The sequence below is a fragment of the Natator depressus genome, chromosome 1, assembly GCF_965152275.1.
Source record: "Natator depressus isolate rNatDep1 chromosome 1, rNatDep2.hap1, whole genome shotgun sequence".
Taxonomy (NCBI): Eukaryota; Metazoa; Chordata; order Testudines; family Cheloniidae; genus Natator; species Natator depressus.
In genome coordinates, this window is record NC_134234.1 from 75,028,955 (window position 1) to 75,041,593 (window position 12,639).

Consider the following 12,639-nt stretch of genomic DNA (forward strand, 5'->3'; position numbering starts at 1 on the left):
ACAATAATATCAGATTACAAAATATACAGGAATGACAGAGTACATAGCACAGGCGGGGAAGTAGTGTGGTATGTAAAAGAAAGCATAGAGTCAAATGTAGTAAAGGAAACAGTCAAATGTAGTACAAATCTTAAATGAATCAAACTGTACCAGTTATATGCTTGAATATCAAGACTATAGCCGTCGGAATATACTACTGACCACCTGACCAGCATGGTGCTGGTGATTGTGAAATGCTCAAGGAGATTAGAGAGGCTACCGACACAGAAAACTCAATACTGACAGGGGATTTCAACTATTCCCATATTTCCTGGGTACCTGTCACCTCAGGACAGGATGCAGCTGTAAATTTTCTAGACACCATTATTAATGACTGCTTCTTGGAGCAGCTAGTCCTGGTAACCACCAGGGGTGAGGCATTTTTTGATTTAGTCCTAAATGGAGCACAGGATCAGGAGATGAATATAGCTGAACTGCTCAGTAATAGTGACCATGACATAATTAAATTTAACATATTTGTAGGAGGGAAAATAGCAAAGAAACCCATCTCATTGGTATCATAATGGCACTATATAAAGCCATGGTACGCCTGCACCTTGAACACTGCCTGTAGTTCTAGTTGCCTCAGCTCCAAAAAAAAAGATATATTAGAATTGGAAAAGATACAGAGAGGGGGCAACAAAAATGATTTGAGGTATGGAACATTTTCCTTATGACGAGAGATTAACAGACTGGACACTTCATCCTTGAAAAGAGATGACTAAGGGGGGATATGACAGAGGTTTATAAAATCATGAATGGTGTGGAAAAAGTGAATCAGGAAGTGTTATTTACCCCTTCACATAACACAAGAATCAGGAGTTATCCAATTAAATTCTAAGGCAGCAGGTGTAAATCAAACAAAAGGAAGTACTTCTTCACATACCACACAGTCAACCTGTGGAGCTCATTGCCATGGGATGTTGTGAAGGCCATATATACAGCTGGGTTAAAAAAAAATTGGATAAGTTCACAGAGGATAGGTCCATCATTGGCTATTAACCAAGATTGTCAGGAATGCAACTTCATGCTCCAGGTGTCCCTAAACCTCTGAGTGTTACAAGCTGGGACTAGATGACAGGGGATGGGTCAGTCGATAATTGTCCTGTGCTGTTAATGCCCTCTGAAGCATCTGCCACTGGCTAGATGCACCATTGGTCTGACTCAGTATGGAGATTCTCATGAGTGATGGAGTATGCCTATCGCTAACTTGCAGAGGGACAATGGAGCCTGTGTAAGCGGAGAGAGGAGTGCTTGTGTTGCTTGTGGCCGGTGGAATCAGAGAACTCATCCTCAGCAGGCAGAGAAAAGGATTCCTCACACTAAGTGCAGGTGGTAGCAGGTAAATCTTTTGGCCTTTCAGAGCCTCACCCTGGGTTTAAAGAATACATCAGAACAAGGGAATTAGATGTCTAGAAAGCAGATTCGGGAAAATTAAGATTTTTTAAATTTTATTTTATTTTTGATGTTGTGTATAATACTACCACTAATTTGAATGGGTATAACACTTTACATTTGAGGATCTCAAAGTGCTTGTTAGAGAAGAGTGCTTGTGAGGCTAATGCAATATGATTACAATTACTTTACAGATAGATTAGGGTGCAGAAGGGATAGGGGACTTGCCTAAATCACCGCCAGAGCTCTGCTCTAATCACTAGACAACAATCCTGCTAGAATCAGAAGCAGACATTCAATACAAATATTAAAGAAAGGTCAAATCAATAACCACTTCATGCAAGAAAGACAACCATCATGACTGAATGGAAAAGCAGCCGCACAAGAATGAATCTAGAGGAGATTAAAATGCATTAAAATTAGAGAGTATTCATTCTTCAGTGTACAGTGTGCCTTACATGAGTTCTAAATCATTCAAAACAAACATTTATATGAAAGGTGAGAGATGCAGTTCAACGAGCTTCTTTTTTCTATCATCCTCCTTTTGTTTGTGCTAAACTGACACAATATCTTTGTGACTAGGCACTTTATAATTGACCTATAGAACAGTGAGATCTTCTCTTACAGTTTAAAAACATGATATTTAGCAAAGGTATTATTGATCTTACAACAGTTTTCTGAACATTCATTACATACAACTGTGGTAAATTATTGGCATTTTCAGGGAATTAAAGCATATCAATTTTGCATTCATTCAAATGCATTACAACCTTCTGTTTCTCCTCAAGAAATATTTTGTTTTGAAATATGTCTAAAATTAAAGAAAGGTTAACTTGTACTTCTGTAACAGTTGAAGTAATAAACAACTTATATAGTTGTAATAAACAACTCAACAGCTCCAGCAATATGAAGTATAAAAAACAGTGGGATTAGATTTCACAATCTAACTCTCAAGGACTATTCTTGTCCACATCTAGAACAACTGGTTCATTCCTTCTTACAGGCCATTTTCAGCCCCCAAACTTTTGAGATCTTTCTAGTCGGTTGTGTTTATGACAACAGGCTTTTTTTTAAAAGATAAAACAAAATGCTCCCAAATTTTCTAATTATTCACAAAGTAATGTAATGACATTTAACAAACAATATATGCTGAAGACAGTCTATAACTAAACCATCCCTAGCCAGGAGCTGATGTACACACTGGCTCATGCAACAGCGTGAATAGAAGCAAGCGCTCCGGTTCTTTCCATTCAGAAGCTTGTTACAATATCTTATCATACTGGAGACTTAGTCTTTGAGAGGAAGGCCTCAGTAATAAGTGGAACATAAATAAATAATGTATAGTTATCATAAATATAAAAGGAAGGGTAACCACCTTTCTGTATACAGTACTATAAAATCCCTCCTGGCCAGAGGCAAAGTCCTTTTACCTGTAAAGGGTTAAGAAGCTCAGATAACCTGGCTGGCACCTGACCCAAAATGACCAATGAGGGGACAAAATACTTTCAGATCTGGAGGTGGGGAAAAGGCTTTTGTCTGTCTGTGTGATACCTTTGCCAGGAGCAGATCAAGGATGCAAGCCCTCCAACTCCTGTAAAGTTAGTAAGTAATCTAGCTAGAAAATGTGTTAGGTTTTCTTTGTTTTGGCTTGTGAAATTCGCTGTGCTGGAGGAAATGTGTATTCCTGTTTTTGTGTCTTTTTGTAACTTAAGGTTTTGCCTAGAGGGATTCTCTATGTTTGAATCTGACTGCTTGTAAGATTATCTTCCATTCTGATCTTACAGAGTTGTTCTCTTATCTTTTTTTGTTCTTCTAATAAAGTTCTGTTTTTTTAAGAATCTGATTGGGGTTTTTTTGGGTCTTAAAATCCAAGACTGGTTTGTGCTCATCTTGTTTATTCTCAAGCCTCCCCAGGAAAGGGGGTGTAAGGGCTTGGGGGGATATTTTGGTGAAACAGAAACTCCAAGTGGTCCTTTCCCTGTTCTTTGTCTAAATCAGTTGGTGGTGGCAGCATACTGTTCAAAGACAAGACAAAATTTGTGCCTTGGGAAAGTTTTTAACCTAAGCTGGTAAAAATAAGCTTAGGCGTTTTTTCATGCGGGTCCCCACATCTGTACCCTAGAGTTCAGAGTGGGGAGGGAACCCTGACAACAGTGAAAGTATGTCTTTCTATAAAGGCCAAAAATAGGAGGTCACATTGGAGAGGTGGTCTGTAACTAGAGTTTGAACTAAATTGTGCTGGAAACGTTAAAGATATTTTAAAACTGGTAGCTTAAGAAAGGATATGCCTACTTGATATGGTCCTTAGGACAGGCTTCACTATAAGCATATTATGTTAATATAAGCACTATACATTCAAATTTTACATACAAGATATCCACCAATGTACGCTTTTACAAGTACCTGACTTAATGACTGCATCCTCTGCATTTTCAACAAAAAATGTGAAATAAAGAAGAGTTACGATGAAGAGCTAGAATTTTCCTTTGTGACAGCAAAACACTTCAAATTATGGGAAATGATGATTATCCATCAAAACTGTTTTCTGTATGTGATGACAAAGTGGTTTGTAATGATCACTATGAACAAGATCTTGGGGGTCCTTATACATTTTTTTCAGGCAAACTCCAACTGAAATAAATATAAAGGAAATAGATTTTCAAGGTCTGATCTTATCAGGCAATTCAGAAGGAGGACACAAAAGGACATAAGATCCAGTCCTGCAGACAAGAAACTGTAGTTAGACAAGCAGTCCCAGCAGACTTCAAAAGGACTACCAGGAGTAGTATGACCAATATTTGTTGCAGAATAATTTACAAAGCTCGTCTATATGGGTACAAAAAAAAAAGGTTATAAGGTCAAAATAAGTAAGGTCTGAATGAAAAGTATAGTATGTGTTTCATATATAGAAAAATTCAAAACACTGCCTTTTTAAAGAACTTGAAATCTCAGAACATGATAAAATCCTTATGATGTCATGCCAGATAATACAACTGTAACATTATTTCAGAGGAAAATATACCTTAAAATGAAAAGGGATTAATAATTTAAAAGTGTGATAGAAAAGGCAGAATACTGCCTGTGGGAATTTGCTAAGTAAGATCTGAGTACAAAGTGATTGAGGACCTCAGGATTTCAGCCTAAAAGCATAAAGTTTCTCTGTTTGGTATCTTCAGACTTGATACCAAAGACTTTTATATTTGTCTGATACAGTTAGTAATGGAAAAACTCTTTTTTTCTAGCTTAGGTTGATGCACACTGATAATGCATTTTATATGCTTGCCCATCAAAAAGTAATTCTATTGATAGTTTTGATATGTTTGATCACCAGTTTAAGTGAATAGATAAATTCAAAATCATTGTTTCAGTAGATCAACTTTTCTCTCTCTCTCCATTATTAACCTGTCTGATCTTTATAGGAGTGTTTCTTGACTGAGTTATTTTAAAGTTTGTCTTTCCTTGTGTTCACTTCAAGACTGTGATTCACTAAAGATTAAGCTAACCCCAAACCTTAGTTGCAAGAGTTTTATATATCTATGCGTTTCAATCACAATTTCTCTGACAGTATTACTTTTTTTTTCCTGTGGCTTAGCAGAGTCCCTTGGTAGTCTACCTACTGAAACAAGTGAGGTACGTTAGGAAACTTGATGATCGATCAATAAGTATTCTGCTTCTTCTATAACACTATTCAATTATTTATAGTATCTCCTTTTACTCGGCAAAGATATTTTCCCCATAATAATCTCACAATATACTATCTGACATAATATATCATATAAGTATTGTTCTGCATTTGGGATTCCAAGACCTCTATAAGAAGTCAATATTTTCATTCTTCTAAAGAGACACATGCTACCTTTTATACTCAGACCTATTTATTTCAATCTTGCATCTCCTGTTCACATGAACCTAGACAATAATGAGCCCTAATCTTGCAAGCCTGACTCACACAAGGCAATGGAACTATTTGTGGCTAAGGTGTATGAAATTTGGTCCTATTCATGTCCCTAAGATCCAATTTGCTTTCTTTGATTCCATTGATGTGCCCAGTGATACTGAATTTCCTTCAAAGACAAACTATTGCTTCTCAATTCCATACATGTATATGGGCTTTTCATTCAAACCTGAAAAAAATCTTTATTTTCGATTTAGATTGTGAGAAAATAAAAAATTTGTACACTATAGAGAGCTAAACATTTACAATACAATACATTTGCTCCTATTGATTTTGTAAAGCTATTTCTATGCTGTAGGAATACTGATTTATTGTTTAAGTCACGATACCAGTAACTTGCTGATAGGGTTTAATGTTCTGTTCTTATGAGGAAGAAAATAATTGCAGCAGAGATTTCAAAATAAAGTTGTCTTATCACACTACACTATTGTTATATGATGTACTACGTAACCTTAAAATAATTTCATAATATCTAGCATCAACCTCCTTCCTTATGCGCAAGCTACTGAATTGCTATCTTGCTTAGCACATCTAATTCTTCCACTTAAGAGTTTCATTCCTGGAGGAAAACAACAGCTGGTATTGTAAAGTACATCTTTGTGAACAAGCAGTGCATATTCTATTCAAGTACTTTCATGAGGAAAGTGGAAGAAAAGATCGTATGACTTCCACACATAAACTTTTGATGGGTGAAAATACATTGATAGCATCATCATACGGATGAAAGGTTAAGAGTCACTTTATGAATTCACAGCAAATGTTCAAAACACACAACCTTCTCTCACATTTACATGCCTTGATACCACTTCCACTCTTTCCCACCTTTTTCTGAATGTTCTTTTATGTTGTCATAAACACAAAACAGGTTTGTACAGCAAACCAACAGATACTCAGTTGTACCTTATTTGGGCTTCATGCCATCCCCACCACACCAAATAGTTATTTATAGCCAAGCTCTAAGAATTAGATAAGTTTCCAGCAGTGAGAAAATCTTCAACAAGCACTATGACAGCTAAGCGGGCACAGGTTATACCTTAAATGTCACATGACAAAAAATCAACATACATTCTGAATTGCCCAGAAAAACACTTGTTATGGGAAACTATCAATATGCAACATAGTAAATTTGATGTGGATTTACATCGTGCAGTTCCTTTATATATATATATATATATATATATATACACACACACACACACACACACACACACAAAATCAAAGCAAACCTTGTAATACCTAATTAGAGATGAGTTTCAAAAGATCATTTCAAGCTGCCTCTGATTTCCTACTACCAAATTCGTAATTTTCAGAAACACATTTCAAGGGGAGAATGAAATTAGGATTCTAAGAATTTGTGACTTGTAAACATGTGTCAAGCGTCTATATTCTCTAGCTTCTCTGAAGGAAAAGTTTATAATGCAAATCAATAGCTGACAGCTACATATAGGTGTTTATGTTATTCAATGTCAACTTTCTTAAATACATGGGCAAACATAGGTATATCCAGGGTAGATAAGAAGGACATCTCTCTTGAGCTTTTTTACTGTCTTTTCAATATACTCCTTAATACACTTACATGACTCTGATATTTTCAGTCCCTTTCTTCTCCCACCCTCCCTCATGTTTTTTCACATAGTTGCCCCTGTTTGATCAAAACCTACAATATCCTTTGTACATGTCTGGCCCATTTTAAGTTCTCAAGCTTCATTAGCAACAGTGCTTTAATATTAAAAATTTTCCAGATTAACTCTAATCTGTTGCACACTCATAGTCTGTGAATCTGCACTTTATTGATGGTACTTTTATATATAGGGGCAAAATTGTTTTGTGTGTATGTTTTTCCAAATGTGTAAGCCAGTGGTCTGAATGAGCTGTCTCCTGTCATCTATTGATAAATTGGGGGAAAAGACCTCAGGAGCAATTAGAGCCCCACAAATCTGTGGATATCTACTTCATATCCACAAATATCCAGGGACCATGTTTGTAGATCACGGATGGATGCAGATCCAGATTGTATATCTAGAGCCCAGCAAATCTGCAGATATCTGCTTCATATCCGTGGACGATGTCTGCAGATCACGGATCGGATGAGAATACAAATTTTGTATCTGTGAAGGGCTCTATAAACCATATTTGCCTGGACTACTTTGCTAAGGTGATCAATAGACCTGCTTTGCTAAGGTGATCAATAGACCTGCTTTGCCAGGTTGATCAACTTTGATTGTTTTGGGTTAAAATTCACTTGTCTTGGCTGCAGGGGTAATGCAATATTGCAATCCTTATTGCATGACTACAGGGCATAGAATCATAGAATATCAGGGTTGGAAGGGACCTCAGGAGGTCATCTAGTCCAACCCCCTGCTCAAAGCAGGACCAATCCCCAATTAAATCGTCCCAGCCAGGGCTTTGTCAAGCCTGACCTTAAAAACTTCCAAGGAAGGAGATTCTACCACCTCCCTAGGTAACGCATTCCAGTGTTTCACCACCCTCCTAGTGAAAAAGATTTTCCTAATATCCAACCTAAACCTCCCCCACTGCAACTTGAGACCATTACTCTTTGTCCTGTCCTCTTCTACCGCTGAGAATAGTCTAGAACCATCCTCTCTGGAACCAGCTCTCAGGTAGTTGAAAGCAGCTATCAAATCCCCCCTCATTCTTCTCTTCTGCAGACTAAACAATCCCAGTTCCCTCAGCCTCTCCTCATAAGTCATGTGTTCCAGACCCCTAATCATTTTTGTTGCCCTTCACTGGACTCTCTCCAATTTATCCACATCCTTCTTGTAGTGTGGGGCCCAAACCTGGACACAGTACTCCAGATGAGGCCTCACCAATGTCGAATAGAGGGGAACGATCACGTCCCTCGATCTGCTCGCTATGCCCCTACTTATACATCCCAAAATGCCATTGGCCTTCTTGGCAACAAGGGCACACTGCTGACTCATATCCAGCTTCTCGTCCACTGTCACCCCTAGGTCCTTTTCCGCAGAACTGCTGCCTAGCCATTCGGTCCCTAGTCTGTAGCTGTGCATTGGGTTCTTCCGTCCTAAGTGCAGGACCCTGCACTTATCCTTATTGAACCTCATCAGATTTCTTTTGGCCTAATCCTCCAATTTGTCTAGGTCCCTCTGTATCCTATCCCTGCCCTCCAGCGTATCTACCACTCCTAGTTTAGTATCATCCACAAATTTGCTAAGAGTGCAATCCACACCATCCTCCAGATCATTTATGAAGATATTGAACAAAACCGGCCCCAGGACCGACACCTGGGGCACTCCACTTGACACCGGCTGCCAACTAGACATGGAGCCATTGATCATTACCCGTTGAGCCCGACAATCTAGCCAACTTTCTACCCACCTTATAGTGCATTCATCCAGCCCATACTTCTTTAACTTGCTGACAAGAATACTGTGGGAGACCATGTCAAAAGCTTTGCTACAGTCAAGAAACAATACATCCACTGCTTTCCCTTCATCCACAGAACCAGTAATCTCATCATAGAAGGTGATTAGATTAGTCAGGCATGACCTTCCCTTGGTGAATCCATGCTGACTGTTCCTGATCACTTTCCTCTCATGTAAGTGCTTCAGGATTGATTCTTTGAGGACCTGCTCCATGATTTTTCTGGGGACTGAGGTGAGGCTGACTGGCCTGTAGTTCCCAGGATCCTCCTTCTTCCCTTTTTTAAAGATTGGCACTACATTAGCCTTTTTCCAGTCATCTGGGACTTTCCCTGTTCGCCACGAGTTTTCAAAGATAATGGCCAATGGCTCTGCAATCACAGCCGCCAATTCCTTTAGCACTCTCGGATGCAACTCATCCGGCCCCATGGACTTATGCACGCCCAGCTTTTCTAAATAGTCCCTAACCACCTCTTTCTCCACAGAGGGCTGGCCATCTACTCCCCATGCTGTGATGCAATAGAACTGTACTTAATATGCCCTAATTGAGGAGTCAACCTAATCTGAAATGTCACTTGCTAAGTGTGGAGTAGCAAAGTGAAAGTCAGAGGACGTGGGAACACGTGTTCCAAGTGCATGGTGAGGATTCTGTTTTAGGAGTTCTAGATGCTATTTGACCCTCTCACTCCAGTATTTAAAGACAGAACTGATTAGACTCAGTTGGGACCTTTTGTCCCTTCTCAGAGATCACCAGAGCTGAAATCACTGCTATGTTTGTCTAGGGAGCTGAGCCTTAGGCCTGGTGTGGATACAGTGTTCCAGTGAAAGATAACACAGAGGGGACAGCAACAGTGAGGCTTCCCATTACTCAGTGAAATCACTAAGAGCTGAAATCACTAAGAACTGAGCTCAGTAGTAAAACCTCAGAACATGGCATTGCACCTAATTGCAATATGGTAAGAGACACAGAATCAGCATCAAAGGTGCCCCATACCCAGCAAATCCTACATCTGTGATTACTAATACCTAGGTGGTCATGGTGCTGTAGAACCAAACTGGACTGGACTTGACCAATGACACAGCAGAGCAGCAGTGGAGGTGGTGGTGAGAAGAGGCAGTAGTGAGTAGTGGCAGAGACATCACTTGTCCAAACACCACCAACACCACCACCTGGATGTGGAGCTGGAGGTGAACCTACCTAAATGCACTGCTGGATTCTGGGGCTTTGCTGATCTTGGACAACAAGAGTGAGGGATAGCAGAAGAAAAGGGGAAGTGGCATGTTACAGGGACATTCATCTACTGGACTTTCACACTGCAGGTGGGAAACTGAGGCAAAGGACTGCCAAGATACTGTGGGGAAGGCATGTTACTTATTGTCTCCTTACTTTTGAGTCATTGTCACTGTTTTCTGAAATTAATGCTGTGCTCCCTCTCCTCTTAACAAACCTTTTCTTTTTGTTATATACATACTCAGGATGTGTGAGTGGGGAAGTACTGCCTATTAGAGGCACGGAGGGGAGATATTTACTTTTTCCAGATTTTTGAGTGGGAGCTCAAGCCATTTTTGTTTTGTAATTTTAAGAAGAACCCCTAGATATTGAATCTGACTCTTGTTGCTTCTGACAGGGTTACATAAGACTGGAGAAAGGTTACATATGACTAAAATAAACTCAATTGAATTAGAAGCTGTGCAGCTATTTAAAAAAACCTGGACACGTCAAGGGTTTTACAGAAAAATTTCAAGTGCTATACAGAATACCAGTAGCCATAATGTGTGATTCATTTTGTCATACAATCCCATGGAAGTGTGACTTATCAGTATGGAAGGAATGGTCTTATTCACATTATATACACTTGTGACTGTGAATGTACATTCCAAAAGTTTAGATGTGAACTGTGAAAGACATATATTTTATCTTTTCTTTATTGGTTGTAAGTCAATACTTTTCATACTAGAAGTGACGTTTGAAAATACGATCTTCAGCCTAAAGGCTGGCATGAAAGTGGAGGTGTCAAGGTTCCTTCCCCACTCTGAACTCTAGGGTACAGATGGGGGGACCTGCATGAAAAACCCGCTAAGCTTATTTTTAAAGTCCAGGGACAAAAGGTAAAATGGTTTGTACCTTGGGGAAGTTTTAACCTAAGCTGGTAAAAATAAGCTTAGGGGGGTTTTCATGCAGGTCCCCTCATCTATACCCTGCAGTTCAGAGTGGAGAAGGAACCTTGACATGGTGGCAGAGCGGTGGGATTAAAACTTGAAATCATTTTGAGATCAATTTGAGGTTTTTTGAACCAGAAGCACAGATTTTAAAAAAGGACATTTTTTTTCCCTTTGGGCTGCTGGAAAGCAGGTTTTAAATTGAAAGCAGTTAGAGTTTTTTTTGTCTCTGCTTGGGGGCCAGAGCTGGTAAAAATAAGCTTAGGGGGTTTTTGATGCAGATCCCCTCATCTGTACCCTAGAGTTCAGAGTGGGGAAGGAACCTTGACAGGAGGATACTGTGGGTTTGTTGTTAGTGAGCCTTTAGAAATGCAAGGAAAGCCTGTCTCATTATCAAGTCTCATTATAAGGCTCTGTAACACCATTTTAGTACAATGATTTCCTTGGTTTCAAAATAATTAAATCACTTTGATTCCTTTACCAATTTTAAAGATACAAAAGTAATATTCTTAAAATGTTCACCGCAAAGGCTGCTCCAGTTTCCATTGCTTTCTAATTTCTCCACTTTAAATGAAATGATTCCTGGCAAATATAATCCTTATAACTTCAATTTTTTTTCAATTAACAAGTAATTTTATCGTTATAAAAATGGAGCATTGTAAAAATGGTGATAACATTTTCTTAGCCCCATAATTGAAAAGTAGAAAATAAAGATTTGTAAGTGGTACCTTTTAAAAAGGGAGGAACCCATCTTGAGGGTGTTAGGGCAAGGAATTCTCAAAGAATACTCAGTGGAATCCCAAACATCATTTCCCAGACCTTATGTGATATTTATTAGCATAAAGTTAGGTGCATTTCAAGACTCAGTTCTTGGGAATGAGTCATTTTACATGTGTTAGAGAGGGGATATCCCTATCTGATAGTTACATTTTGCCCTAAAACTAGTGGAATTTCTATAAGCCAATAGCCTGCAAAGTTACTTCTCGTTGGATTAGACCCCCAAAGCTTTTGAATAGAAAATTATTTCATTATTTGCCATCAGTCAAAATATAGTCACAGCTGCAAAGCATAACCTGTTTAAAGAAAAAAGAAACAAACAATAAGCTAATACCTTTGTTGTTGTCCATTCCTCCAACAGCATACAGTGTTCCAACTGTAGATTTTCTAGGTTTAGTCCTTGGACTTTGCATTAGAGTTCTTCTTTCCGGTAAAAGATGGTATTTCATAGCTTCCAGAATTAGCTTCTGACATTCCAAGTCATCCTTAAAAAGTGCATGATTTTCTAGGTCAGCCAATATCTGTGAATGACACAATCATGAATCAATAATGTATTCCTGGATAAATAGTACTATGCAAAGGGAAAGACACCAGGAAATTAACAATATTGATTACAAAAGTAACACTAAATATATCATCTTGTCGCAGGCAAGATTCTGTCAAGCTTATTCATTTCAAAACCTTTCGTACAAGAAATGGGCAATGCTGTGTGGATCATGAAAACACATTTAGAACAATTACTTCCCCACGGTATATGAAATATGGGAGGTATTTACTATTCAGAATTTTGGGAAACACTTTTGTACACCACAGCATGGTAACTGGATAAATGTTGATTTTTAATGGCTCCCATTATAGGTAAAAACATTCATATTTAAATGATCACAAATATACTCATTAGTCAGAGTTCTT

General features: G+C 38.6%; 1 protein-coding gene across 1 annotated transcript in view; it reads right to left on the reverse strand.

Annotated features, from left to right (window-relative positions):
* KLHL1 (kelch like family member 1) overlaps positions 1-12,639 on the reverse strand; it is a 425,450-nt gene that overhangs the window by 111,155 nt on the left and 301,656 nt on the right. The window contains exon 6 of the mRNA XM_074961818.1: positions 12,062-12,248. Coding sequence (XP_074817919.1) covers positions 12,062-12,248 — 187 coding nt within the window. The remainder of the gene's footprint in view (positions 1-12,061; positions 12,249-12,639) is intronic.